General features: G+C 38.7%; 1 protein-coding gene and 1 pseudogene across 1 annotated transcript; one reads left to right on the top strand and one right to left on the bottom strand.

Moving 5' to 3' along the window:
- Positions 1-67: 67 nt before the first annotated feature.
- Positions 68-27,359, top strand: LOC118834094. Its single transcript, XM_036741537.1, has 5 exons — positions 68-338; positions 13,857-14,033; positions 19,753-19,852; positions 21,061-21,191; positions 25,835-27,359. The coding sequence occupies exons 1-5, from the start codon at positions 297-299 to the stop codon at positions 26,096-26,098; spliced, it is 714 nt and encodes a 237-aa protein (XP_036597432.1). The 5' UTR covers positions 68-296; the 3' UTR covers positions 26,099-27,359.
- Positions 5,826-6,292, bottom strand: LOC118834096 (annotated as a pseudogene).
- Positions 27,360-27,892: the final 533 nt, after the last annotated feature.

Below are 27,892 nucleotides of genomic sequence, written 5' to 3'. Positions count from 1 at the left end.
GGACAAGAGAAAGGAAGGAGAAGACGGGGCAGAGAGGAGGGAGAGACGATGGGAGGTAGGAGGGGAAAGGGAAGGCAGGGACGAGAGAGGAAGGGGCGGGCGACAAGTGGGCGGAATCGCGCCGTCCCTCCCTCGGTGGGGCAGACCCCTCCCGGGGAGGGGATAAAAGGGACGGCTGGGGACGGGTCCTGCGGACGCAAGCTCAGTTTGACTCTCTCGGTCCCCAGAAGTCTGCTCGGGAAAGGCGAGAGACCCGCGGGCAGGAGCCGAGCCGAGCCGGTCCGCGACACGCCGCCATGGGACTCCTCCTTCGCCTTCTGCGCCCGGGGCTGGCTTCGGTGAGTGGCAGGGCCCGGGGTCCGGGGGAGGCCGGAGGGAGGCTGCGGGGCGGGGAACGCGCTGTGCGCGAGGTGTGGGAAGAGGCTGGATGGCAGGGGGTGGGGGCGCCCTCTGATCCGGCCGCGCGTGCCTCGGTCACGGTCACGACCACGGCCCCGGGAACCTCGGTGGTGCGTGCGAGTGCAACGCGCGGCTTTGCCCATCCCCGCGCCCCAATACCAACACTCACCCACGTGCATACACACACGCGCGAACACTCACACTCGCGTGCACACGCACCCGGATTCCGGAGAAATCCTCCTGGAGCAACTTTCAGGGTGTTGACTCCTCGATTCGCCAGAGCTTCCCGGGGATCTGCAGCCCTTGGGCGGCCCCGGATTCTGGGTTCAGAAATCTTGGGGCTGGCACTGTGTGACCTTGGGGCAAGTCAGTTTTCCCCTCCCTGGACCCAGCTTCTTCCATCTGTAATATGAAAGAGATGGGAGGAGGTGACCTCCAAGGACCTCTTCACTCTTAGGTGGGGGTGTGCCGTAAAATTAACTAGGAAAGTGAGAACACGATGACTGCCCCTTTCCTTTTTAAAAGGATTTTGTTTGTTATAGAGGAACTGGGTCTCAGAGAAGTGACTCGCCCACACAGTACGGGTTAAAATTCAGCTGAAAGTGGTATTTTCTCTCCCTCTGTTCTCTCTGTCTCTCGCTTTCTCCATAAGCATTTATATTATGCCTCCTTTGCTCCAGGAGCTTTATAAATGTCTAATTTGCTTCTCACAATAACGCTTTAGAGGTAGTTGCTGAAATACCCATTTCTACAGAAACAACTACCTCCACAAATGGCTAAGTGACTTGCCCGAGGTTACACAGCTAGTTAACTATCTGAGGCCAGATTTCAGCTCACGCCTGTCCTTCCTCCAGACCCTGCGCTCTATCCACTGAACCACCTAGCTGCTTCCCAATTCAGTCACATCACATCTAACAGTCCTTTTCAGTGCCTGAAGATGGAGTTCCTCTGGGCTGAGTGATGTACATCATTTTTTGGAGGGAGGGGTTCAGACCTGTTGTTTTCCTCGGAGTAAGGAGCTCCTGGTGAGGAACTTCCTTTGCCAGTGCAGGCTGGACCCCCTTTTATTGTGTGTATTCATAGAGAGGCAGCATGGTGGTGTAGTGAGAAGAGTTAACTAAGGAGTCAGGAAGACCTAGGTTCAAGCCCTGCCAGTGACACATTCTGGTCTTGAGACCTTGGGGAAGTAATTTATTCCCTCCAAGTGCCCCCAGATAACTTTCTAAAATTACAGCAAAGCAAGTGCCAGTTTGTGTTGGTAAGTGGGTGTTTTCACTGGCATTTCCCTGTACCAATTGTCAGGATCCCCATGTCAAGTCCAGGACAAAAAAAACAAACACTAAACCTAGTGCTATATTAACACGCTAAAATGCAAATAGAGCACGATGTTGTTGGGTTGTTTTTTCAGTCCTGGCTGACTCCTTGTGACCCCATTTGGGTTTTTCTTGGCAAAGATGACTGCAGTGGTTTGCCATTTTTTCCTCCAGCTCATTTTATAGAGAAAGAAATGGAGGCAAACAGAGTTAAGTGACTTGTCCAGGATCTCACAGCTAGTAAGTGTCTGAGGTGACATTTGAACTCTGGTCATCCCGACTCCATTTCACCATCTAGCCGCCACTAATGGATATAATTACCCTGAACTTAAGCCTGTTCTGCATAATTAGCTAATAAAATCACTGATATCCAATCAAATAACAATGAAAGGAGTAAATGCTGATTAAATTGAGTAGGGTTAATCCTGTTCTGCATAATTAGCTAATAAAATCACTGATATCCAATCAAATAACAATGAAAGGAGTAAATGCTGATTAAATTGAGTAGGGTTAATCCTCTTCTGCATAATTAGCTAATAAAATCACTGATATCCAATCAAATAACAATGAAAGGAGTAAATGCTGATTAAATTGAGTAGGAGTATGAAACACAAGTGAGCTTGACTTTGATACCTAAGAGAATTCCAAACTGGATTATTAAAGAGATAGTTGTTGGACGTCCAGAAAGGGAAGCAGGGACAGTGGACTATAACCTCTATTCCTGGAAGCTTCGCCCCTCTTAAAGTAGTGTAGGATCACAGTACCTTTGTTGGCTGCCACATCCCAGTGCTGATTCATTGTGAGCTTATAGTCCACTGGCACCCCCAGATCTCTTTCAGGCAGTGTTGCATCCAACCGTGCCTTTCCCACTTTTACCGGTGAACTTGAATTTTTGTACCCAAGTATAAGATTTTGCATTTGCTTCTATTGGATTTCAGTTTATTAGATTAAGTCCAGTGCTCTCCCCATCAAGATCTTTGGGAGCCTGACTCATTTTGTGTTGGCTTTTCCTTCCAGTTTTGTGTCATCTGCAGATTTGATGAGAAAGGTATTTGTCTTTATCTAAGTCAACAATAAAAAAAAAAAATGTGAAAACAGCACAGGGCCAAGCAGAGATTCCTGGGGGGACTCTCTCTAGATGGCTAACAACCATCTCTAATAATTTTCCCAAGAGAAAAGGACCCAAATGTACAAAAATATTTTTAGCAGCTCTTTTTTGTGGCAGCAAAGAATTGGAAATTGAGGGGATGCCCATCAGTTGGGGAATGGTCGAACAAGTTATGGTATATGAATGTAATGGAATACTATTGTGCCGTAAGAAATGATGAGCAGGGGCAACTAGATGGTGAAGTGAGTAGAGCACGGGCCCTGAAGTCAGGAGGACCTGAGTTCAAATGCGGCCTCAGACACTTGACACACTTACTAGCTGTGTGACCTTGAGCAAGTCACTTAATCCCAATTGCCCTGCCTTCTCCCCTCCAAAAAAAAAGAAAGAAAGAAAGAAATGATGAGCAGACAGACTTCAGAAAAACCTGAAAGCTTTTATATGAACTGATGCTGAGCAAAAGCAGCAGAACCAGGAGAACATTGTGCTCAGTTACAGACACACTGTTCAATGACTAATTTTAATAGACCTGGCTCTTCTCAGCAATGCAAGGATATGACAACTCCAAAAGACTCACGATGGAAAATGCTATCTACATCCAAAGAATCATGAGTCTGGATGCAGATAGAAGCAAACTACTTGCTCTCTCTTTTTTTGTTTTGTTTCCTTCTTTCTCGTGGTTCATTCCATTGGTTATAATTCTTCTCTGCAACACGACTAATGAGAATATATGTTTGATGTAAATGTGTATGTAGAGCCTATATTGGATTGTATGCCCTCTTGGGGAGGTGGGAAAGGGGGAGGAGAAGAAGGGGGAGAAAATTTGGAACTCAAAAGCTTGTGGAACTGAATATTGTAAACTAAAAATTAATTAAAATTTAAAAAATTTCCCTAAGAAACAAAGTTAAATTCACTGGCACTGTAGTTGGCAGGCTCTAGTCTTTTAATTGTTTTTTTTTAAATGTAGACATTTCTCCTCTAGCATTGTGTTACCTCTCCTTTTTTTTCCCCACGATCTTTCAACTATTATTCACTTACCAATCATATCTGCCAGTTTTTTTAGTGCACAACAATTTAGTTCATCTGGCCCAGGTGATAAAAATTTGTCAAGAGTAACTAGGTGCTTTCTTACTGTCTTCTCTTAATGTATCCTAGGTTTGAAATCCCTGTTAATCATTTTCATTCTCTCATTTTCCGTGCAAAGGTCCATTCTCCTTGGCAAGGAAAACAAATGAAATAAGAATTGAGTAGTTCTGCCTTCTCTTCTTTCTGTGGTCAGTAATCTTCATTCCATCCACCCTCCAAGCAAAGGTTTATCCCTTTGGTGATTCCCCGTTTTCTCCATGTATAGCTGAAAAACAAAAACTAAACTCCTTTTTGTTGTCCTTTGCTTCCCTCAACAGTTTCCTTCAATTTATTCTGAGCATTAGTAATCTTGACATGGTTTCCCCGCCCCCCCCTCCAGGACTGGGTCATCCTCTTATTCATTTTCTTTAACCTACTCTTGCTTTAATCTTTCCTACATTTCTTTTTAAGATCAAAGTTGTTTGGTGAGTTCCCTGGGCGTCCAGATCATTCTCTTCTGATAAATCTTGGGGTTTTTTTTCTCTTCATTGGAATTATCTCCCTTTGTATTTTCAGAAGTTCTTTGTTGAGCATCTATTTCTCTATTCTTTTGGTTCCTTTCTCTTTTTGAAATATCTTGAGGATTACTCTCTAGGAGCCTTTAAAAATGTATTCTCTCCAGCATCATTGTGTTATGCATGTTCACTGGTGAGAGACAGATTGTTCTCTATCAGGAAACTTTAGCAGGTCAGTTTTACTGGCGCAGGTATGTAAAGATAAAATAAAATGAAAAAAGCTGGGAAAGGTAGTTGGAAGACAAGTGACAGAAGACTTTAAATTCCAGGCACAAGAATTAGCATTTTTTTTCCTTTTTGAGGGAGAAAGGTAGGGCAGTTGGGGTGAAGCGACTTGCCCAAGGTCACATGGCTAGTAAGTATGTCAAGTGTCTGAGGCTGGATTTGATCTCGGGTCCTCCTGACTCCAGGGCCGGTGCTCTACTCACTGCGCCACCTAGCTGCCCCTAGAATTTGCATTTTACCTGGAGGAAGTGTGTAATTCAGTTGTTTTTTCCATGGAGTTTGACTCTTTGTGACCCCATTTGGAGTTTTCTTGGCAAAGATACTAGAGTAGGTTGCCATTTCCTTCTCCAATTCATTTTATAGATAAGGAAAATGAGGCAAACAGGGTTTAATGACTTGCGCAGGGTCACCCAAGTAGTAAGCATCTCAGGCCTGATTCGAACTGGGAAGATGAATCTTGCTGACGCTAGGCCTGGCACTCTATCCACTGTGCCACCTAGCTGCCCCCTAGAGGCACTAGAGAGCCACTAAATTTTTTTTTTCCTCTCAGATACTATTTTTAAAAAATCGTGAACTCTATAGATATCAATAAATGTACATTTTGATTTACAAAGAAGAAATTTAAAAGAGTAATCAGTAAATTTCAGTTTGACTGAGGCAATGCCCATTTAGTGATTAAGGCTAGTTAAGAAATGAGCTAAAGAATGTCCCCTTTTACCTAATCAAAAAAAGAAAAAAAAAATCCATCTGGGAGGGGAAGACATTCCCCCCCCCCCCCCCCCCCCCCCTGTGTTTCTGACCAAAACAAACAATTACAGGATCCTTGGTGCTTTGGATTGGGATGTATTGTTGGCCAATCGATGAGAGCCAGAGTGAATTGGGTTTAAGGCATGGTCCTTAAAGAAATCTAGCCTGTAAACCTCAAGATATCAAAATTTACATTCCTTTGGTAAGGGTATTATACCCTGTGTGGACAGAGGAAGAGGAAGGAGGAAAGGAAAGGGTGAGGGAAGGAGTTGGGTGCCCAATTGGAAGTGGCCGGTTGAGTCCCCAGCGGGGCAGCTTGTACTCCTCTCAGGTTGTTGTTTGTCCTTCATTCTTTTTTTTTTTTAAATAGTTGACTTTTTTTATTAACACATACATTTACTTGTCTTCTGGCTTGTTGAAGCAATAGGTTAGACAGCACTTGCCACAATAATGTCTGTCAAAATGGCTAGCCATAAAGACTCCAGCACCACATTCATCAGAAGGGCACTCTCGTCGAAGGCGGCTAATCTTGCCATTCTCATCAGCCTTATAGTACTTCAGAACAGCAAGCTTAACCTTCTTTCTCTTGTGCTTGTTCTTTTTGAGAGTGGTGTAAGACTTCTTTCTCTTCTTGGCACCCCCAGAACAAGTCTCAGAACAAGATGAAGGGTAGACTCCTGAATGTTACAGTCAGACAAAGTATGCCCACCTTCCAGTTGCTTGCCCGAAAAAATCAATCTTTGTTGATCAGGGGGAATACCTTCCTTATCTTGTATCTTGGCATTGACATTTTCAATAGTATCGGACGGCTTGACCTCAAGGGTGATGGTCTTCCCTGTCAAAGTCTTCACGAAAATCTGCATCGTGGCACTGGGTCCACCCCCTGATGGCGGATCCGAAAGAGAGCTTGTCCTTCATTCTTGAAAAGGACCATGACATCAGGAAGTTGATGCCATGACTTGCAAGTGAATTGCAATCGGTTTCTCCTGGAACCATCTGGGTCCAGTGGCAAGACGGATCAGGATGGCCCCAGGTGCAGTGTGAGACCTTGGTCTCTTCAAGCTAAGGTCTTTCCCTCACTTAAATCCAATTCACCTGCAAGTCATGGCATCACCTTCCTGATGTCATGGTCCTCTTCAAGAATGAAGGACAAATGACAACAACAAATTTAATACAGTATTACCAATATCGCCTTGCTCATCTTTGTTTCCTTCCTTTCACTCTGTTCTGTCTTTTAAAAATGTCTCATCGATGGCCCTTTTCTTTCTCTTTTTTTTTGGCATCATTAATCACTCAAAAAAGCTCTCCTTTACAACAAGTAACTATGATCAAGGAAAATAAATCCACACATTGGTCATGTCTGAAAAAGGTATGTTCTTTACCTCTAGTCCATCATTTCTGTTAAGGGAAGGAAGCATGTTTCATGATCAGATGATGTTGGCAATGCATCGATCAGAGTTCATCTCTTTCAAAGTTGTTCTTTGCCGTGGTATAGTTATTGTAAAAATCTTATGGTTCTTCTCACTTCACTCTGCATCAGTTAATACAAGTCCCATATTCCTTTCATAATTTCTTACAGTGCATATAATATTCTGTTAAATTCATATACCATGATTTGTTAAGCTAATTAATGGGTATCCCCTTAGTTTCTAGTTCTTTGCTACAACAACAACAAAAAAATGCTTTCTGTGAATATTTTTGTTCATATGGATCTTCTTCTTTCATTCATCACTTTGGGGTCTATGACTAGTAGTGATATTGTCAGGTTAAAGGTTATGCCCAGTTCAGCAATTTTTTGGGGAGGGGTGGAGGTTTGATTCCAAATTGCTTTCTAGAATGGCTGTAGAAATTCATAGTTCTAGGAATAATGTATCAGTCATTTGTTCTCTCACATCCTTTCTTACAATTGCCATTTTCCTTTTTTGTTGCTTTTGTCAGGTTCATGATTTAAGGTGCAGCTTTAGTTATTTGAATGTGCATTTCTCCTATTAGTGATTTGGATAATTTTCATATATTGTTTTATAGCTTGTATGTCTTCTTTTGAGAAGGGCATATTCACATCCTCTGACCATTTATCTCTTGGCCACATTTGAAAATTATGTCCCATTCTGCACCTCTAGTCTGTCACCTTTGGCAGGAGGTGGGAAGCATGTTGTATCATGTGGCCTCTGGAGTCATAATAGGTCATTTCATTTTTAAAATTTAATTTTTTTAAAATTGGCAAAATTCACCTTCTCCTTGCCCACCCACATTGAAAAATAAAAACAAAATCCTTCAAACAGATATTCATAGTCAAGCAAAACGGATTGCTACATTGGCTCTGTCCAAAAAGAGAAAAGTCTTAATCTGTACTCTGTGTGTTATCCACCTTTGTGAAGTTATGGTTATTCATTGTGGATCAGTTCTCTGTCCTTGCTTCATAACGAAAAAGGTGGGGAGGGTGGAGACTGGCTCTCAGCTCCCCGGCCCCTAATCTCTTTCCCTGCTTAGAGCCTAAACACAGGTTCTTATCTTTTCATTCTTTTTAAATCCCTCTTCCCTGTCCACCCCAGTACTTAGAATTTGTTTTGTTTAGGACTATTCCCTTCTTTAACCTACTGTCTATTTTTACTTGCCTTTTTCCCTCCTTGAGAAAATGTATTTCTGCATTCCATTCTGTGGTTCTTCTTCCTTCCTTTCACCGATTCAGATGGTAGTGAAGTTCAAATGTTGCCTGTTCCCCTTTTTCCTTCCATCTTGTTTGTACAGCCTTTTACTTGCACACTCAAATTATGTGAGAATTTTTTCCACCCTTCTCTTTCCTTTCTTCTTTTAAGATCATGGAAACATAAAAAAACCTATCCCAGGTCCTGCCTCATTAGACCCCCTTTATCACCCTTGGTGATTATAGGGTTCTGTGGGGACACACGTATCATCTCCTCATTAGAACGGAAACAGTTCATCTTTGTTTAATGATGGGGAAGGAGAAAGGGAAGGGAAAGGAATAAACATGTATGTACCACCTTCATATGGCACCTGTGTGCCAGATTGCTATGCTAAGTGCTTTTACAAATATTATCTCATTTGATCTTTTATGATTATTGATAGTCCTTTATGATTGTCATATTTTACTTTTTGTTTCTCAGAGAAACTTGCTGCAAAAATTATGTCCTAGTTAAGTGTTTTCCTTCTAATTCTAACTTTGTTGATTTCATTTGTGCAAAATATTTTTAGCTTCTTTTTATGTGTTATCTCCCCAATTAGATTGTGAGCTCCTTGAGGGCAGGGATTGTACTTTGCCTTTCTTTGTCTTGGAGCTTAATTATAAATAAATAAGTGCTTAATTAATGCTGATGCCAGGCCTACTTAGAGGTGGAATTAAGACTTGGTCTTTGATTGACTGGTAATGAGAAAAGTCAGAGATGGCACCAAGGTTATGAATCTGGGTGGCTAGATGGATGGCTGACTTTCTATAACATGTTTTTTAATGGTTAATCTATATGTATTAATTTTGTGATGCTGTCCCATATGCCCCATAGCGAAGGCTCAAATCTTCTGAGAGATCCAGTTCTGTTATTATTCTGTCTTGTGGCTTTAATAGATGTTCCATAATGAGCTGGGGCCAAAAATATTTCATCACCTATTGACCAGCCTTCCAGTGACGAGCCTCTGCATTTAGGCAAGCTGGGCCTCAAGTCATGGGCAGTCAGGGCTGTAATGGAAACCTTTCCAGCTTGGCAGGACCTGTCCAAGTTTCTGGGTTACTGGTGTTTTTCTTTGGGGAAACCAAGGTCAGCACTGGAGTAGGACTTTAGTCCTATAAACACACAACAGCTGATCAATAAACTCTTATTGGATTAAAGTCCTCACTACATTTTGTCACTAAGTACTGTTCTTTCTATTTGGCAAGGCAGAATGCTGAGTGTGTGTGTGGTATATATTGCTATATATTCCTTGTGGTTTAGCCTTTTAGTCCTGTCCGACCCTTCCATGACGTCTTGAACCATACAGTCCATGGGTTTTCTTGGTAAAGATACTGGAGTAGTTTGCATTTCCTTCACGGGTGGATCAAGGCGAACAGAGGTTAAGTGCCTTGCCCTGGGTCACAATTCCAGGCCTATTGCGCTATCCACTGAGCCACCTAGCAACCTCCAGGCTTTAACCAAGGAAATTGTTAAGATCTAATTGTCCAGATCTAAAAGATAAGATAACCTGCAAATATCCGTGGGATGTTAGAAGGAGGAAGTAGATTGGAGTTTTTTGTACTTAGTGACAATGCCTCGAGGACTTTGATTAAACCAGATTTTGTTGATCAGCCTGATGTGTTTATAGGACTAGAATCCTACTCTAGTGCCTAGTCATGAAGGAAAAGTGACCTTGGTTTCCCTAGCAGCCCATAAGCCTGGACAGGTCCTGCCAAGCTGGAAAGGTTTCAAATACAGATAACTAACATGTACAATATTTTTTTTTTGAGGTAGTCAGGATTAAGTGACCTGCCCAGGGTCACACAGCTAGTAAGTGTCAAGTGTCTGAGGTCAAATTTGAACTCAGGTCCTTCTGACACCAGGACAGGTGCTCTTTCTACTGTGCCTCCTAGCTACCCCTAACATGTATAATATGATAAGTGAAGCCTGAGAAGGAAGATTATTAGATCTTGTACAATCAGCATATATACTAAAATTGGAGTGATGCAAAGATTTGCCTACTGCAGTATGGCCTCCTGCTCATGAATGACACACAAATATTTTTCAGTAGCAGCATGGCATACATAGTTCATAGAGAAACCTGGTTTTAAAATCAGGAGGGACCTGGGTTCAAGTTTCTCTTGACACACTGACTCTGTGACCCTGGGAAAGTCACTTACTCTCTTAGTGCTCTAGGCAACTATCTAAGACTATGTGTTATAAAGAGAGTGTGCCTACATTTATTGGTAAAGGGAGTTTCCTCATCTGGGAGGTGGAGGAAAAATCACAGGTCTGGGTCTTAACCCCAAATATCTCACATTACAGAAAAATAAAGTGAGGTCCATGGCAATAAAGTGACTTAATGAGGTCATACACATCAGAGTTGATCATTGCCCTGTGTCTTCTCTGTAAACTGGAACTGGAATTGTTCCTGGCCTGTAGCCTTCTTTATTTCTTCCATCAAAGTGTTCCTCTTTCCTCTTAAATTGGGATTCAGATGGAGTAGCACTGTATATTAAGATATACTCATGTGAGAAGCCACAGGAAAGAACATTAGACTTGGGAGCAGAAAATCCCTGACTATCTGGATCCTGTCTCTTACTTTAGAAATATGACCATGGGCAAATCTTGCTTTTTCTGATCTCTAGGTCTACTTGGGGTTGTTTTGTGAATTAAATAATATATTTAAAATATATTATAAACCTTACAATGCTACATAAAAGTTTTCAGATTATTATCATTAGTATTATATGAGGAGATCCAGGAACTAGAGCAGGTTATTGCCAGGGTATAGCACATATCAGCAACACTGGATTTGGAATCAAAGAACCTGATTTTGAATGCTGCTTCATACTACGTGTTGGGTGACAGTCAGCAAGTCGCCAATTTATCTGTAGCGCAGGGGCCTGGATTAATTGATCTCTAAAGTCTCTTCCAGCTGTAAAATGTTATCAGCTAAGAAAGGGGAAAGGGAAGAAATAAGCACTTATATAGCATCTGCTGTGTGCCAGGGACTATATTGTTGTAGTGTCCTAGCTGGTATTTTATTTAGGATTTTTGCGCTGATATTCATTAATGAAATTCTTCTGTAATTTTCTTTCTGTTTTTGCTTCTTCTGGTTTAAGTATCAGTAACATATTTGTTTCACAAAAAGTTTGGTAGGACTCCCTTCTTTGCCTATGATTCCAACTAATGTATTTAACATTGGAATTAGTTGATCTATAAATGTTTGGTAGAATTTGCTTGTCAATTCATCTGGTACTGATGAGGTTTTTTATTTTTTATTTTTAGGAACTTCATTTATGACCAGTTCAATTTCTTTTTCTAAAATAGGTTTATTTTTTATTATTTTATTATTTTTTTTGCAGGGGGGAAGATAGGGCAGTTGGGGTTAAGTGACTTGCCCAAGGTCACATAGCTAGTGTGTCAAGTGTATAAGGCTGGATTTGAACTCAGGTCCTCCTGACTCCAGGGCCAGTGTTCTACTCACTGTTCCACCTAGCTGCCCCTAAAATAGGTTTATTTAGACATTACATAACCTTTTCTGTTAATCTAGGCAGTTTATAGTTTTGTAAATATTCTTCCATTTCACTTAAAATTGTTAAATTTATTGGCATATAATTGGGCAAAATAACTCCTTACAAATGTTTTGATTTCATCTTCATTAGTGATATATTCACCCTTTTCATTTTTAATATTAGTGATTTGGATTTTTAAATCTCTTTTTAAAATCATATTAACCAATGGTTCATCTATTTTATTGTTATTCTTTTTTTCCCCATAAAACCAACTCCTAGTTTAGTTAAGTCGATGATTTTCTTACACTTAATTTTATTAACTAAATTAATTAATTAAAATTTTATTAATTTTATTAATCTCACCTTAAAAATTAAATTTTATTAATTTTATTAATCTCACCTTAAATTGGCATTTAACTGGAGATTTTTAATTTGTTCTTTTTCTAGTTTAATTGTGCACCCAATTCATTGGTCTGCTCTTTCTATTTTTTGATATAAGATTTAGATATAAAAGTTTTCCTCTGATCACTGCTTTTGCTGCATCCCATAGGTTTTCATATGTTGTCTCATTGTTGTCATCTCTTTATTGAAACTGTTTCTATGATTTGTTCTTTAACCCACTCATTCTTTTTTTAATATTAATTTATTTAGTTTTCAACATTCACGTAGATAAGATTTTGAGTTCCAAATTTTCTCCCCCTTCCCCTCCCTGCACCCTAATATGGCATGTAATCTGATAGGCTCTACATATGCATTCATATTAAATATATTTTCACATTAGTCATTTTGTAAAGAAGAATTAGAACCAGTGGGAGGAACCATGAGAAAGAAGAAATAAAAACAAAAGAGTGAGCAAATAGTATGTTTTCCAAAAACAAAGAGAACAAGCAAAGAGTATGCTTCCCCCTCCATTCAGACTCCATAGTTCTATCATGAGTCTTTCGAAGTTGCCTCAGATCCTTGCGTTGCTAAGAAGAGGTAAGTCCTATCAAAGCTGGGCATTGCAAAATGGTCCTCTTAATTGCATACAATATTCTCCTGGTTCTGCTCACTTCACTCAGCATTGGTTCATGGAAGTCTTTTAACATAACACTCTCAGTCTTTAAGATCAATCCGTTTCATCTCCAATTAGTCTTTAATTTTCATTTCCAGAGTCTCTTGTTGAATATAATTTTTATTGCATTGTGATCTGAAAAGAATGCATTTGATATTTTTGATTTTCTGCATTTAACTGTAAAGTTTTTATGTCCTAATATATGGTTAATTTTTGTAAAGCTACCATGCAACACTGAGAAAAAGGTGTATCCCTTTCTATTCCCATTCAGTTTTCTCTAGACGTCTATCCTACTAGCTTATCTAAGATTCTGTTCACCTCCTTAGCATCTTATTTATTTTTTGGTTAGATTTATCTAATTCTGAGAGTTAAGTTCCTCACTATCATAGTATTACTGCCCATTTCCACCTGTTATCTGAATTCCTCACATGCAGCAACATCCGTCAACACTAATGGACCATAAATTTGTTTAGCCATCCCCTAAATCATTGGGCATTCAATTGGATTCAAGTGTTTTGTTACCATTAAAAGGTGTTGCAATGAATACTTTCATATATATCTAGGACTGCTCTTTCTTCCTTTGGATTAAGGTCTATTTCTGGCAATGGGATTACTAAGACAAAGGGTATGAGTAGTTTAGTCACTCCTCATAATTGCAAATTATTTTTCAGAATGATTAGAACGATTTATAGCAAACCAGTGGCATATTAACATTTTTGTCTAACTGCAGCATTATTTCTGTATTTTGTAATTTTTCCACATTTGCTGGGTGTGTGGCAAAACCTTAGGGTTATTTTAATTTGCTTGCCTCTTATTAATGATATGTTAATAAAATGGTCTCACTTTGCAGAGTTCAAAATGCAGTGGTAATAATCATAATGAAGGGAATCAAGAAGCATTTTATTACTGATAATACCAAATTATACTTAAGTCCTGATATCTAGATTGTTTCCTTTTGGAGGTATGGGACTATGGCTGTTGCCTGTGCTGTTAAACTTAGTTTTGTTGAATTGTCTTTTTTTGTAATGGGGAGTATAGGGGTGGAGACAGGTATGTTTGGAAATATGACAAACTATTTTAATGAAAATTTTTAATAGGAAAACAAATTTTTTTAAAGCAATGAAAATAATATAAAAATTTTGTTGTCAAACAAACATGACCTTCATTTTTCCTCCCCCTCTTTTAATTTTAGTGTGGTCCTCGATTATTGGCTAATGGACTTGGGACCCTTTCGACAGTTAAAGTAACAAGCCATTCCAGTGATACTCAGCCAGAAGAACCCGCAAAGCCTATTGGTCGGTATCCTATTCCTTATAAAAAGGAACTACCTTTTGATATAGTGGAGCTCATGGAAGAGGTAGAAAAAAAGGTAAGTTTTAAAAATTCAAATAAATACAGCCTTGCAAATTTCTAAAATTCTTTTAATACTTTTTTTTGTTAATACTTACATACCTGACCTTTGGATTGCTTTTCTTTTAATGGACATATACAGTACTGCTATAGTTAGTTTAAATATCTGTCCCCATTCAGGTAGTTTAGCTAGGTCCCCATATATCATTTTAAATAATTATTAATAATTATATTTATATTTAAATCAATTTTATTTGGTATATTTCTAATATAATCATAATTATAATAATGTTACTTGTAATAATATTGTAATTAATAATTTATATGTGTGTAGTACTTTATAAAAGGCTTTTAGACACATCTCATTTGCTCTTCACAACAATTGTGTGATATTCTCTGGTCATGTATTTTACTGTTCAACATATTTTATAACAAATTTCTTGTTTTACATGTACGTATGTTTACATGTGTGTATATATGATTGATTTGGACTTGCAAATGGAATTTAATTGTCACCCAGTGGTATTGAGTTACCTGCGAATTCGGTATAAACTATTTTGAGGGCGGCAAGGTGGCTCAATCTGGTCTCAGACACTTATTAGCTGTGTGACCCTGGGCAAGTCACTTAGCCCTGTTTGCCTCAGTTTCCTCATCTGTCAAATGAGCTGGAGAAGGAAATGGCAAAACATTCTTGTGTCTCTGTCAAGAAAACCCTAAATGGGGTCAGGAAGAGTTGGATGTGACTGAAACTGAACACAGCAATGCAACGTGAGGTAGTAAAAGTGTGGCCTGAGTAAGAGGAGCAGGAAGGTGAGCGAGGGCAGTGAGAAGTCCCTCGCCAACTTGACTTGTGAATACTTCAGGAAGTCCCAGCTTGTGTTAGGAGGCAGGGCTGGCTGAGACACGTGAAATCCTCCCTGTCGTTTGGCAAACGTCATGATTGTTTCTAATCCTGTTTTATCCTTTGTAGATGCTGGCCTGCATTACTGAAGTCTCAGTATGCCTGTATGTGTCAGTAATCCACACGGTTTTTAATGTATTTGGTGAACTAACTTTTTATATCTCCAAGGTGAAATGTACAATGTTGTCCCCTAGCAAGGAAAACAAAATCTGCCTTGATTTTAAAAGAGGATATCAGGGTAAGGCTTGGGCACTTCACTGGCACTGCATCCCATGCTGTCCTTGTTGTGGTTTCATGGTGTGTTGTGGCAGCACCATCTCAAAGAATTCAGAGTCAGACCATCTGTAATCCAAGTATAGGCATTTACTGAGGATTGACATCCCTCAAAAGCGGACTAGGTTCCAAGAGGAACCAGCAACTTCAAAGAAAGCAAGATGGATTTTTATAGGGTAAAGATGCAATTACATAAACAGAAATTGTGAATATTAAAAAGGCAGGAGGGGTTTGTCAAGGGATTAGGTAATAGGGGAGGGGTCCCTTCTGTGGTTCAGTGGTCAGACATCCTGGTCGTATTGCTCTCTGATTGGCTAGCTATTGTGGTCCTCCTGGCTAGCTATTGTGGTCCTGTCTGGTCAAGATTGATAGTTAGGTATTGTGGTCCTGTCTTGGACTAAATGAATGATGTGATTGTGGTTGAGTACAAGAACACACCTGTTCAAATATGTGAATTGGATCTGGGGGCAGTGGCTAGCTAGCTAGGAGCATTGGCTGGATTGAGTCTGGGGGGTCTGTGGTGGGGTTAAAGTGAAATTATGTGGTTAAATCAGGACATGCCTGCTGTTCAGTGGGGCCTATAATAAGGAAGTTAAATTATTAGGGCTGGTGGCAGCTTTATTAGGATTCCATCACTGTGATTTGGAGAAACCAAAGGGCCATTCATCATATTTTTACTGTTTTTGCTTAACAAATATATCATTTCAGTAGCACAAAATTACATTTAAAACATACCAAAAAAATGCAAAAATTTTGCTAGAGATACACTTTAGAATAGCCATCAGCTATAAGACCTAATTTACCTAGTGAAGATCTACCTATGCCCCACCCACTGGAAACTTGGAACTTGGATGGTGATAAACCCAATGATTCAGATTGTAACAATGAGGCTTGTGTGACAAAGTAGGAAGATCAGCAAAATAGTGAGCCCTTATCTGAAGTAACATTTATATCCTTAAATTGTCATTTAATAACTCAAACAGACTTAAATAATCTAATGGTCCCCAAATCAAGATGAACTTAAAAGCTTTTTAGGTTAACGAGAATAGAATCTTCTGTAGGAGGACACAAAAATGTTCAGAACAATTTGAATTTCCAAGAAACAGTGAGGCAAAATCCAAAGGGAGTTTTTTTTAACCTCAAAAAAAAAACAATGAAAGAAAAATGTTAAGTTAGACTTATGAAAGAAGTGAGGAAAGACAAATATTACATTTTTTTCATTATTCTTCATTTGATAAACACCATCAAACATAAGTCATTTCCATATGTAGGAAAAGAAGGTGGGATATGAAATCACAAATCTCTATTATTTGCAACTTATATTTAAACAAATAGAATGAATTCAATATAATAGTTTCAAAGTGGTCCTTTTTGAAAGACAAAGATTTGGAAGAAGAGGTGAATGAAATTAGCTGAATGGAAATTATTTTTAAAAGTGACCAAAAACTTTTAGGGAAGTAAGTCAGAGAATTATCAAGATATTGCTAATGATTTCAAAGTCTGTGAAGTTAAGAAATGTAACACATCTCTCAAGACCTATTTCTTGGGTTCACATTTGGATTTCTTCCTGGAAAACAAACTTTGGCGTTATCAACGATGAGCATATAGAATGCTTCAATCAAGAAATCTCCACAATGGAAAAGTATGCTGGCTGACAAGTGTTATATAGTAAAGAGAGATATTCTACGGGTAAAATATGCTAGGAAATCACCAGTAGCCACCTTTTAGGTGTGCTTAACAGTTTTGCTTAAATAAAAAAAATTTGAAAAGACAAATAATTCTTGTGAAATCAGAGTAAGTAATAGACAAAATTCAAGGCCACCTATGAAATCACCACAAAAACTATTGCCGTTTTTATGGATGTATGGCTATTACTATTTTAATGTGTGGGATAGAAACTTATTTTGTTTTTCAGTATTTTTATCTTTGAGGTTAAATGATTTTCTCAAGGTCACATGGGTAATAAGTGACAGATCCAGGCCAAGTACCCAGTACTGCCTCCTTAGTCCAGTGTTCTCTTATCCACTATACCACAGTGCTTTACTTCTAAAAGCCCTCTTGGTTGATACCTAAAAGCAGTTTTTTGCCTCTCGTTATTATGAATTCTATACAATTCTATACAAATGAGATAATATTTGTAAAGCAGGAGCGTACTGCCTGTCACATAGTGGTGTGAGAAACGCAGTTTTGGACTTCCCCAAGTTGTGAAAACGTGAGGCTTTGGGGATCACTGGACTTCCTAGGCAGGGCCAAAATCCAGAGGAAGAACCCTGTGATAATCCATAGGGAAGGCTGTACAGACCACAAGACTCCCAGAGGAAGACCAAGTGGTAGCCCCCCCCTTAATCTGTGGGGAATCACAGGGCCTCCTAGGGGTCAGACCCTAAGGAGGACCCAAGTGATGCTCCTTAGGACAGTGGTAAGATCACAAGGCTCCCAAGACAGGACCAGAAGTCCCAAGTGATGTCCCCTTAAGAAGGTTGTGCAGACCACAGGGTTCCCCAAGGGAATCCAGAGTGGTAGCCCTCTTAACACCAAAGTGAGGAATCACAGGGCACCCCAAGACAAGAACTGGGAGTAAGTTCGGGACAAGCTTCTGCTGTCTATTGCTTCTCTTCACTTGACCTTAGGAAGATCCATGTGATTTGCCCCTTCTCACCCAAAGAACTCAAGGCCAGAATAGACAGAAGAAGGCATTTTATTATGTTCCTTGAAAGAGCAGGTATAGTGTTTACTGGAACACTCACTGGTAACCATTCCCTCCACTCCTGCTTAGAGTTATGGTTAGTTTACAATCTTTATTTTTTACATAGTTTTCCTAGGTTATACAGTTTATATAGGTAGGATAATAAGGATACAGAAGCAAAAGTGAAGTTAGATTTTCCTTGTCTTAGTTTAGGATTAAACTACATTCTTTTACTTCTCCTACTTTCCCTCTTTAACATATGCAAATTATGCAAATCAGTAGGCCTGGATTCTTGACCAAGACCAGACCCTAGATAAGCTTGAACTGGTTCTAGCAGTTTGGTCTCTAGTTCCCCTGACTGCCTTCTCAAAAAGCATGCGCATGTGTACAAGCCTCTGACCTCTCACCTGACTGACTTTGAGGCCTGATTTCTGCCAAAGCTGGGGTGGGGGAAGGGGGAAGTACAACTTTAGTTCTGTGGAAACAAAACTCCTCCTCCCATTTCTTACAGTGGGCACTTATTTAATGCTTGTTTCCTTCTTCCTATAATTGCAGTTATTTTTTTTAAGTCTTCCAAAGATTTAAAAAATATATATTTTTTTTCCTTCCCATCTCTTCCACTCATTGAAAAAGAAAGACACTTGTCATTATTTAAGCATAGTCAAGCAAAAGAAATTCCTATATTGGCCACTTCCAAAAACATGTTTCTGCCTATCAGTCTATCATACCTCTATTAAAAAATAAGGCTTGGAGGGGCAGCCAGGTGGTGCAGTGAGTACAGCACTGGCCCTGGAGTCAGGAGGACCTGAGTTCAAATCCGGCCTCAGACACTTGACACATGTACTAGCTGTGTGACCTTGGGCAAGTCACTTAACCCCCATTGCCCTGCCAAAAAGCAAAAAAAAAAAAAAGGGAAAAAAATAAGGCTTGTCAATGTCTTCTGTTTTTATATCTGTCATTTCTGAACCCTCCTCCCCTCCCCAACTCTTCTTTGCTAACAGAAAAAGGATGACTGAAAAGCCAGTATACAGCAACTTCACCCAACAACTTGGGCAACAGTCTATTCTTTCAGGCCTCAGTGCCAAGAGTCAAATATAGTCCCTGCCCTTAAGGAGCTTACATTCTAATGAGCAACACGTAAAAAGAAGAGGAGAGGAGAGGAAGAAGATAGCCAAGCAAGGGCATGATGAGAAAGTCATGAGAGTCAGGAATGGGGGTTGGAGAGAAGCTTCCAGGCTCCCAGGCCATGGTTGGCCTGGAGGTTTTCCTCAAACTGGAGGTTCTGGGAGGAACCAAGCAATCAGACAAAAAGACTGCTGGGATAGGGTGCTTCCAGTGTGAGAAATCCAAAGGCAGTATGAATTTCCAGGGTAATGAGGCTTCTATGGCATGGTAAAGGAAGTCCACAGAGGAGCCTGGAGAGGAATTAATAATTGCAGAGGGCTTAGAAGAGAGAGGAGAGGAAGTGGGCCGAGTGTGGATGGCTTTTTCAAGCCACTCAATAGCGCTATATAGGCTGTATTGGCAAGAAGGGGTAAGGTTTATTGGAGTTTAACTGAAGATGTCGGGGGAGAAGTCACAGAGGATGAAAAGTAGCAGAGATGGTAGGATCCAGTGAGAGTCTTTCAAGGATGGGGGTATTTCGGATGTGTTTATAAGTAGCAAGGAAGGGAGCAGCACATAGGGTGAGATTGCAGATTAGAGAGGTAGTATGGGCAGTCTTCTGGAGAAGATGGGAGGGGATGGGATCAAGATACTAGTAAAGGATGCTGACCATTTTTATGTCAACTAATGACGTAGGCTCACTCTAATCTCATGTAGTGATTGCTAAGTAAATATTAATCTTTGATAAATTGATTTCTCTTTTTAAAAACACAGACTGGATTTTTACCGAATGTCTTTAAGGCATTAGCACATCGACCAGGGGAATTCAGAGCATTTTTTGCTTACTACAATGCCATTATCAACAAAGAAACAGGTAAAAGTAAAAGACAGTACAATTATTCTTGGATACTTTTAATTTATTTTTAATATATTTTTATTTATTTTGTTAAATATTTACAAATTTTTAAAAAATTTTAATATTGATTTTTTAAAAATTTGAGTTCTAATTTCTTCCCTTCCCTCACACTCATCCCCCATCCCTTGAGAAGGCAAGCAATATATTGATTATACATGTTAAATCATACAAAACATAATTTCATGGATCCCTTTTAAAAAAAAAGAATATAGTAAATAATTACAGCTCACAATTCAGTTAAAAGGAATCAAGTGTAACCTGTGTTTTCTAGTTCATAATGTCCAAGCATAGTCTAAAACTATTAAGCTAAGGCTGGTGTATTATTCCCTTAGCCTAATGATTTCCAGAGGAAACATGAATTGGGTCTTGATCTTATCTCTTTTCACTTTCTTCTAGATCTTGAAGCTTCACTGTCTTCCTCTTTTCGGACTACTGCCTGTGCCTTAAAACATGAAAATGTCTTCCCCATCTTGAAAAAAATCTTTGCTTGAAAAAAAAAATGACCCTTCTCTCTTTCTACCATCTTGTGTCTCTTTTCACTGCCAAACTTCTCTGACAATTGGTCTGTTCCTCCTCCATTCTCTGCAGTTCTCTCCTTTACCTTCAGTGGTCTGGTTTTTTTCCCCCCTTTGCTGTAAGAATAGCCCTCCTGAAACTTCCAGCTGGAGTGGTCAGGGAAGGAGGGCATTCCTGAGGAGGTGGGGCTTTGAAGGATAGCTAGGATCTGAAGAGGTGGAAAGGAATAAGCCCAGCATTCTAGACACCAGGGGATGACAAGAGAAAGTGAGGAAAAATGACCTTCACGCCAAAGCAGTTGTCAGGAGGTAACATCAGCTACCCAGCACAGTTCATAGGATTATTTGGATAAAAAAAGGCTGCCTCATAAGAAGGAGAAAGGCTTTTTTGATTTATTTGACTTGAATGATTCATTTGGGTGATTTTCACTGATGAAATTCAGTGCTGCAAAATTGCTTAGTTTCCCACATGTCTTTTAGTCAATTCATGTGAAATGCAGACACTTAAGCGTGCTGATGACGGTCTCTATTTAAACTTTATTCTTTTCAAAATGGCTTTAAGCTCTGTGCATTTATTTCTGTTACTTGTATACACATTTTCCATTTCAGTGATTCGTGTACAAATATTTTCCTGTTTTCTTTTTTTAATAGGACATCTCAGCAAGGCTGATAAAGAACTCATCATCGTGGCTACAAGCGTTAGTAATAGGTGCCCATACTGTGTCGTTGCCCATAGTGCTCTGCACAGAATATATTCCAAAAATGCCATTCTGGCTGACCAGGTTGGTATTTAAACTGAAAAGAAAAGAAAGCCTCTTTCTACTGAGTCTGTTTTATGGGTAAGAGCTCCATTCGACCTCAGAACCTCGCTTAAAGGAATTACTAATGGGATAAAAGGCAGAATAACTATTGCCTTATAAGCTTAAAAGTGGTTTTTGATTCTCTATCAGTAAGGTTTTGTGCTTTGGGGTTTAATTCTTGTTCTTTGGCTATTTTTTTTTTGCACATGGCAGTTCTTGCTATAGACAATGCTCTGTTGTGATCCGTCGGCAGTAGCTATGTGACTGACAAAGTCGGTTAGGTCTCAGTTTCTTTATCTGTAAAATCAGAGGGTGATGATCATGTGCTTCCGTGTGACTATTCCATTTGGTTAGCTGCCCTTTTTTCTTTGATAGCTTAACACTATTTATTTATGCAATCCTTAATATAGCAAGTTTACATTCGCACAGTCCACACCTGGTTCTTCTTTCTTCTAAGATAGTGTTTCTCAGATATTCTCAAACCTTGGCCAGAGCCTTAACTAGTGGGCTTTGTTCTAGAGCACCGGCAGTTTTTGTTTTGTTTCTTTTGCTTTTTTGGGAGGGAGGAGGGGGAATGGATTCCTTCGTGGGGCTAACGTAAAGGTCCCACGCTGCTGTGTGGCATGACTGGCGCTCCCATTACTGTGACTCGTACCCGTGATCAGACTCGCCTTTTTGCTGCTGTTGCTCACAACAACCCCTCTCTCTGGCACAAGTGTTTTTGTTTTATGTGAAAATATTTCTAGTTATGGCTCTGTAATACTTCTGAACTTTCTGGGACGTAGTAATGTGCACAAATTTGAAATTAAACCATTTTTGTGTGGAAGTTAAAAGTATCGTAATATCTGTTGTATTTCTCAGTGACATTCATTTTGTTATGTATAATAGCCTGGTTTCCCCAAACCTGCTACTTAAAAGAAACTGAAATAACTTGAATAATTATAATCATGTGAAATGTTCAGCAAGGAAATGTAATCGTCTTAAAATTTTGTAGTCTCTAATTTTTAAAAAGTGAAATATACATAGTTTGAGGAGGAAGCCAGCTATAGTAGCCAAAACTAGTACATTCATAGACAAAAGACACCAAATTCAGAAAATACACCCACAGTATCATTGGAACTCTCAAAGTACCGTTACCGATAGTGAGGAGAGACTATTGAACTGGCTTTGTATGCATGATTAAGCTGCCAACAGGATGAAACCTAGTAAGTTGAAACAACTCATTCAAAGCACAGAATACAAGACAGTGTCAATGCCAGATACAATTTGTCTTGTCGATACATGACACATTTTCCCAGATAAAATGAGATGCTTTTAATAGCAAAACAAAACTTTCAAAAACCACATGTATGACATCGAAAGGACTAGTTGCATCTTACAAAATTGCTTACAGAATTGCTTAATGTAAAAAACCCAATTTGATGTCACCTACAGCTTTGATGTATTTGGAGTGATGCTTGGAAAATCATATGAAAACTTAGACAAATTAATAGGGAAACTATTTTTCATTATAAGTATATATATACAATACTTGGTTGCAATTAATGTAAGGAATTTGTTACTTTGCAAATCCACTGGTGTCAGTACACACAGCAAAAGAAAATTTCAACATAAATTGACATATTTTTCATTAAAATGATATAATGCAGGAAAATCCCATTAGATACTGCACTGTTAAAGGAATGCAATATTAGGATGAAACACATCTCCCATCTGCAATTTGGACACATTGCATGCTTCATAGTCACTTGTGTATACATGAGAGCTACAGTTTTTTTTCCCTGGTTGGCAGAAGGGTAATCAGCTTAATGGAAAATGATCCATTAAGAAAAAGGCCCTTTATAAAAGTATATGACCATTTCGGGGCAGGATACAGGGTATTTTTACATTATTGTTAAACTGTAAGCACACCCAGGAATTTTTAAAAAATGGTTAAGGCAAACATTTATTGAATACTCAATAGTAAAGGTTATTTTTATTTTTCAATAATAAAGAATCTAAAACTTAATTAAATTTTTAAAGTTAACTAAACTGAGGTATCAGAACACACAAGGTACATTATGAGAGTGTTGCAGAACTACATTAAAATGTAGTTAGGAAATATTTAATGAAATAACTAAAAACACAATAATATTATGTAGTTTTCTAAGTCAGCATGTGCCAGCAGGCATCCTTACGTATGATTTAGTGGCCCTTCTTTCTATTTGAATTTGACACCATTGAACTAAATTACTTTAATGAGAGACAAAATGGGGGGGGGGCGGAGAATAGGCGTACCTAGTATACCTTATGCATACCTGTTTTTGAAATATGTTGGCTTCTTAAAGGGTATTAGAGTTAAAAGAAGAAATGCCATTTTTCTTAGTTTTGATAATAAAGATGAAGCAATTTAAATTTATAAGATTTTCTTGAAAATTGCATATTTTGTGGATCCTTCTGAAAAACTAGGGCTCTAAAATCAACGTAAAGTTCTCAAATCTATGCTTTGAACCTGAAACTTAATGGATGATTGGATTTATGAAAAAGAGTACTGGATAATGTTAAAACGCATATTTTTATTGTTTATCGAATTAAGAATCACCTGCCTTGTGAAATACGTGTAACGACCAGTTTATTAAAGACTTGATCAGTCAACAGTCAATTTTAAAGACTTAGATACTTTTAAGCTAGCTAGGTAACGCAATGGATAGAAGGCTGGGCTTAGAATAAGGAAGATTCCTCTTCCTGAGTTCAAATCCAGCCTCAGACACTTACTATCAGTGTTACCCTAGGCAAGTCACTTTAGCCCTGTTTGCCTCTGTTTCCTCATCTGTAAAATGAGCGAGAGAAGGAAATGGCAAACCACTTTAGTATCTTTGCCAAGAAAACCCCAAATGGGGTCATAATGAATGGGATATGACTGAACAACAACAACAAGAGACTTTTAAATATGATTGGATAAGAAACATGTTTGCTATGAACAAATAGAATAGTTTCACTTCATTCCATCTAAATAAGAAAAGTCATGATTGTACATTGAAAAAATGTTTGAATTTTCTGGCTGTGGGTGAAAAAAAGTTATGTGGTTTACTGAACAAAAACGATACAGATTTTCCTATTTTGCATAACTTTGTTTTCATGTGAAACAGGATTTTTTCTCCTTACTACAGCTACCATAAAGACAAAATATTGTATCTCCATTAGTGTAATTCTCTAAAGAATTTGTGGGAATGTTATCAATGACATGAGAAATTTTATGTCAAAAATATCTCAAGCTCACCCATCACTTTAATAGTAACTTTTATGGTTATTGTTTTGTTATAGATATGAAAATTATAAGATTAGAGACTGGAACCTTGATTCTATTGACATAGTGAGCTCCTAGGTGAATAAACATCCTTGACCAATGCAGGTCAGCAATTTCTGTCCAATTTACAGCCTTAGAAAGTTGGCTAGGCACAGCAAGGTTAGGAGACTTGCCGATGGTCGCTGTATGGGCCAGTACGTATAGGAAGTAAGATCCGAACCCAAGTCTTCTTTGCTCTGAGACTAGCTCACTATCTACCATACCTCTCATGAAAATGAGAAGATTTCATCTATCTGTGCATGTTACTTTTTAATATATATTTAAGATTTGTTAAAAAAAAAATTAAGCCCTTTGGATTTTCTCAGAAAAAAGTAGCTTGGGAAATTTTTGCATAGATTATTTTATTAAAAGTGAGAGTGTTTTTGTAAAAAAAAAAAGGCATGGGGTGGAAGGAAATCATCACTGTTTTTTTTTTATTAAGATTTTTTATTTTTAGTTTATAACAGTCAGTTCCGCATGAACCTGAGTTCCAGATTTTCTTCCCTTCCCTCCCCAAGATGGCATGGAATCCCGTATAACTTCGCACTGAATTAATTTACACACTAGTCAAGTTGTAAAGAAGTTGTAAATGAAGAAAAAGAAACAAAACCAAAAAAAACCCAAAACCGAAAACGAGAGAAAAAAAAAAACAAAAGAAAAAAAGGAGAGCAAACAGTTTGCCTCAATCTGCGTCCAGTCTCCATAGTTCTTTCTCTGGATGTAGATAGCTCTCTCCTTCATGAATCCTTCTTTGAACCTTGTATTGCTGAGAAGAGCAAAGTCTATCAGGGTTAGTCATCACAGAATCCATCTATCTGTGGTTGTGTATAATGTTCTCCTGGCTCTGCTCCGCTCACTCAGCATTACATCGTGTAAGTTTTTCCAGGTTATTATGAAGTCCGTATCTTCCCCATTTCTTATGGCACCATAGTATTCCATTACATTCATATACCACAACTTGTTCAGCCACTCCCCAGTTGATGGGCATATTCTTGATTTCCAATTGTTTGCCACCACAAAAAGAGCCGCTATAAATATTTTTGTACATACGGGTCCTTTTCCCACTTGTGTGATCTCTTTGGGATAGGAAATCGTCGCTATGATACAATGTTTGGAAACCATTGCCAGTTTACCACTTAGCCTTCTAAGCAAACCATACTTTTAGACAGTTTATTTCCTCTGACTTTGGCTCTTTGACATAGCCCAATATTTTATTCTTAACATGAAGTTTATTTAGTGAGCATAATGGGCATACGATAATGGCAATACACCAACTTTTTCTCTGCTTATCTTCCTACAGGTCATTGTGAATTGGAGAAAGGCCGAATTATCACCTCGGGAGTTAGCTATGCTAGAATTTGCTCTCGCTGTTAGTCGTGCGGATGACATAACAGAAGACCATTTTAAAAAGCTAGAATTGCATGGTTTTGATCGAGAGGATGCCTGGGACATAGCTTCCATTTCTGCCTTCTTTTGCATGTCTAACCGTATTTCTCATTTTATTGACCTGATGCCCAACAAAGAATTTTATTCATTGGGTAGGAAAAATGATCACGATATGTAAAAGCATGTCCACCTCAGAGGCACCATAAAATGTGGATATTTATTTGTGCGAGTTATGCTATGTCTGTTCATAAGTTTTCCCTTAATATTTAGTTTATTAACACAATGAGAAATAAACTAATTACTGTTGTGCCTGTTAATACCACCTTTCCTAAGTTCAACACAGTTAGTGGCAATAGTTGAAACTTGATGAAATTCAGCACTTGTGTAAGCACTGATAGTTCACAAGGCCGTTTACCCATAAAGGAGGCTATCTTCAATATTTTTATAATGAAAAAAAAATACCTTCCTTTCCAACTACTCCTGCTTTCACCTTTCTATAACATTCCCTTATAAAGAAAGATTAAAAAAGAAAAATGACAGTCCAGCAACCAATACACCAACTGAATCTGACAGTACATGCAACAGGCCACACCTGTAGTCTCCAGCCTCTTCTATGAAGGGAGGGAGGTACATTTTCTGAACTCCTTTCTGGGGATAGGCTTGGATTGACATTGCTGGCATTAGACATGTTTTGCTGATTCTGTGGCCTTTTGGTGGTGCAGTAATACTGTTCCATTATGTTCATGTACTACACTATATTGAGCCATTTCCTACTAATTGTGTTAGTACACTGTTCCTTTTAGGTGATCCTAAAGGAGCATTTGGAGGAAAAGGAAGCACAGATGAGACTCAGGGAAATTCTAAGAATTGAGAACCAACAATATCAGATTACCATTTAATTTAAACCCTTAGGGTTTAAGACACTGTCATTTTCCAACAGCTGTTTTGCCATTAGATGAAAAATGAGTCTTTTCAAACAAAGTATAAACATGATTTGAAGCTAATTCTTTTCTGAAGTAGATTTAGGGACTTTCAAATTGCACGTCACCATGAGCGGACCCATTTTAACCTTTTATGACACCTCCTCCTGTCCTGTAAGTACCTGATAGAGAGGTGTACTGGGTACCTTCTTTCTTGGTTGACCAACCTCTAGTAACTTTTAAAGTGCTTTCATAGCTTTTATGTGGTTATAAGAATTATATACGGCCTACATGGTATTTTCTCTATTCATGTCTTTTCTCAAATATTTTCAGAATAGGAAACAAATCACAATCAACTCTGACAGCTGAGATATATTAACACTTGAGTTGATTTCACTGTGAAAAAAAGATTAATATGAGGGAATTGTTATGACTGTGCCTCAAATGCTGTACCTCATGAACTATAACCTTTTTTAAGTAGGGTTAATTTAATTTCACAAATAAAGTTAATTAAATTGATGAATGTGTCATATTGAAAGTTCTGTAGACAAATTCCAGATTTGCTGATTGAGTATAACATGAGTTATCAGTGTATTATATCCTGGCTTTTTTGGATAATTGGCAAAGCCAGGAATTTTTGGCCCTCAAGAAAATATTTCAGAGGGAGTCTTCTTTCCTTTAAGAAATTTATGACAAAGAAAATTATGATTTTCATTACAATAATTTCTCCTTAAATTCCATCCCCTCCCATCCTCGCCATGAACCCATACTTAGATAAGGGGAGGGATCCCACTCCACTCCATTTAATCACTGAAGGTCCAGGTATCTTGATTGAGCCAATCCACCAAAAATAAATTATGTGCGACTAAGCCTTTAACCAATGGTAAAGAATCATGGGGCTTTTGAGTCATTGGATGATGGGAGATGATGCAGTGTAGGAACTGTCTTGTGCCTTGTTGAAGAGACTATGGTCCCCCATGTTCTGTGGGGCTACATATGAAAATAATAAGCTAGTCTGAAGCCAATCAGTTGAGTGGTGGTTGAATCCAGTG

This window comes from Trichosurus vulpecula, chromosome 1 (assembly GCF_011100635.1).
Source record: "Trichosurus vulpecula isolate mTriVul1 chromosome 1, mTriVul1.pri, whole genome shotgun sequence".
Classification (NCBI taxonomy): Eukaryota; Metazoa; Chordata; class Mammalia; order Diprotodontia; family Phalangeridae; genus Trichosurus; species Trichosurus vulpecula.
Note: the sequence above shows the minus strand (reverse complement) of the source record. Positions and strands in the feature narration are given on the sequence as shown.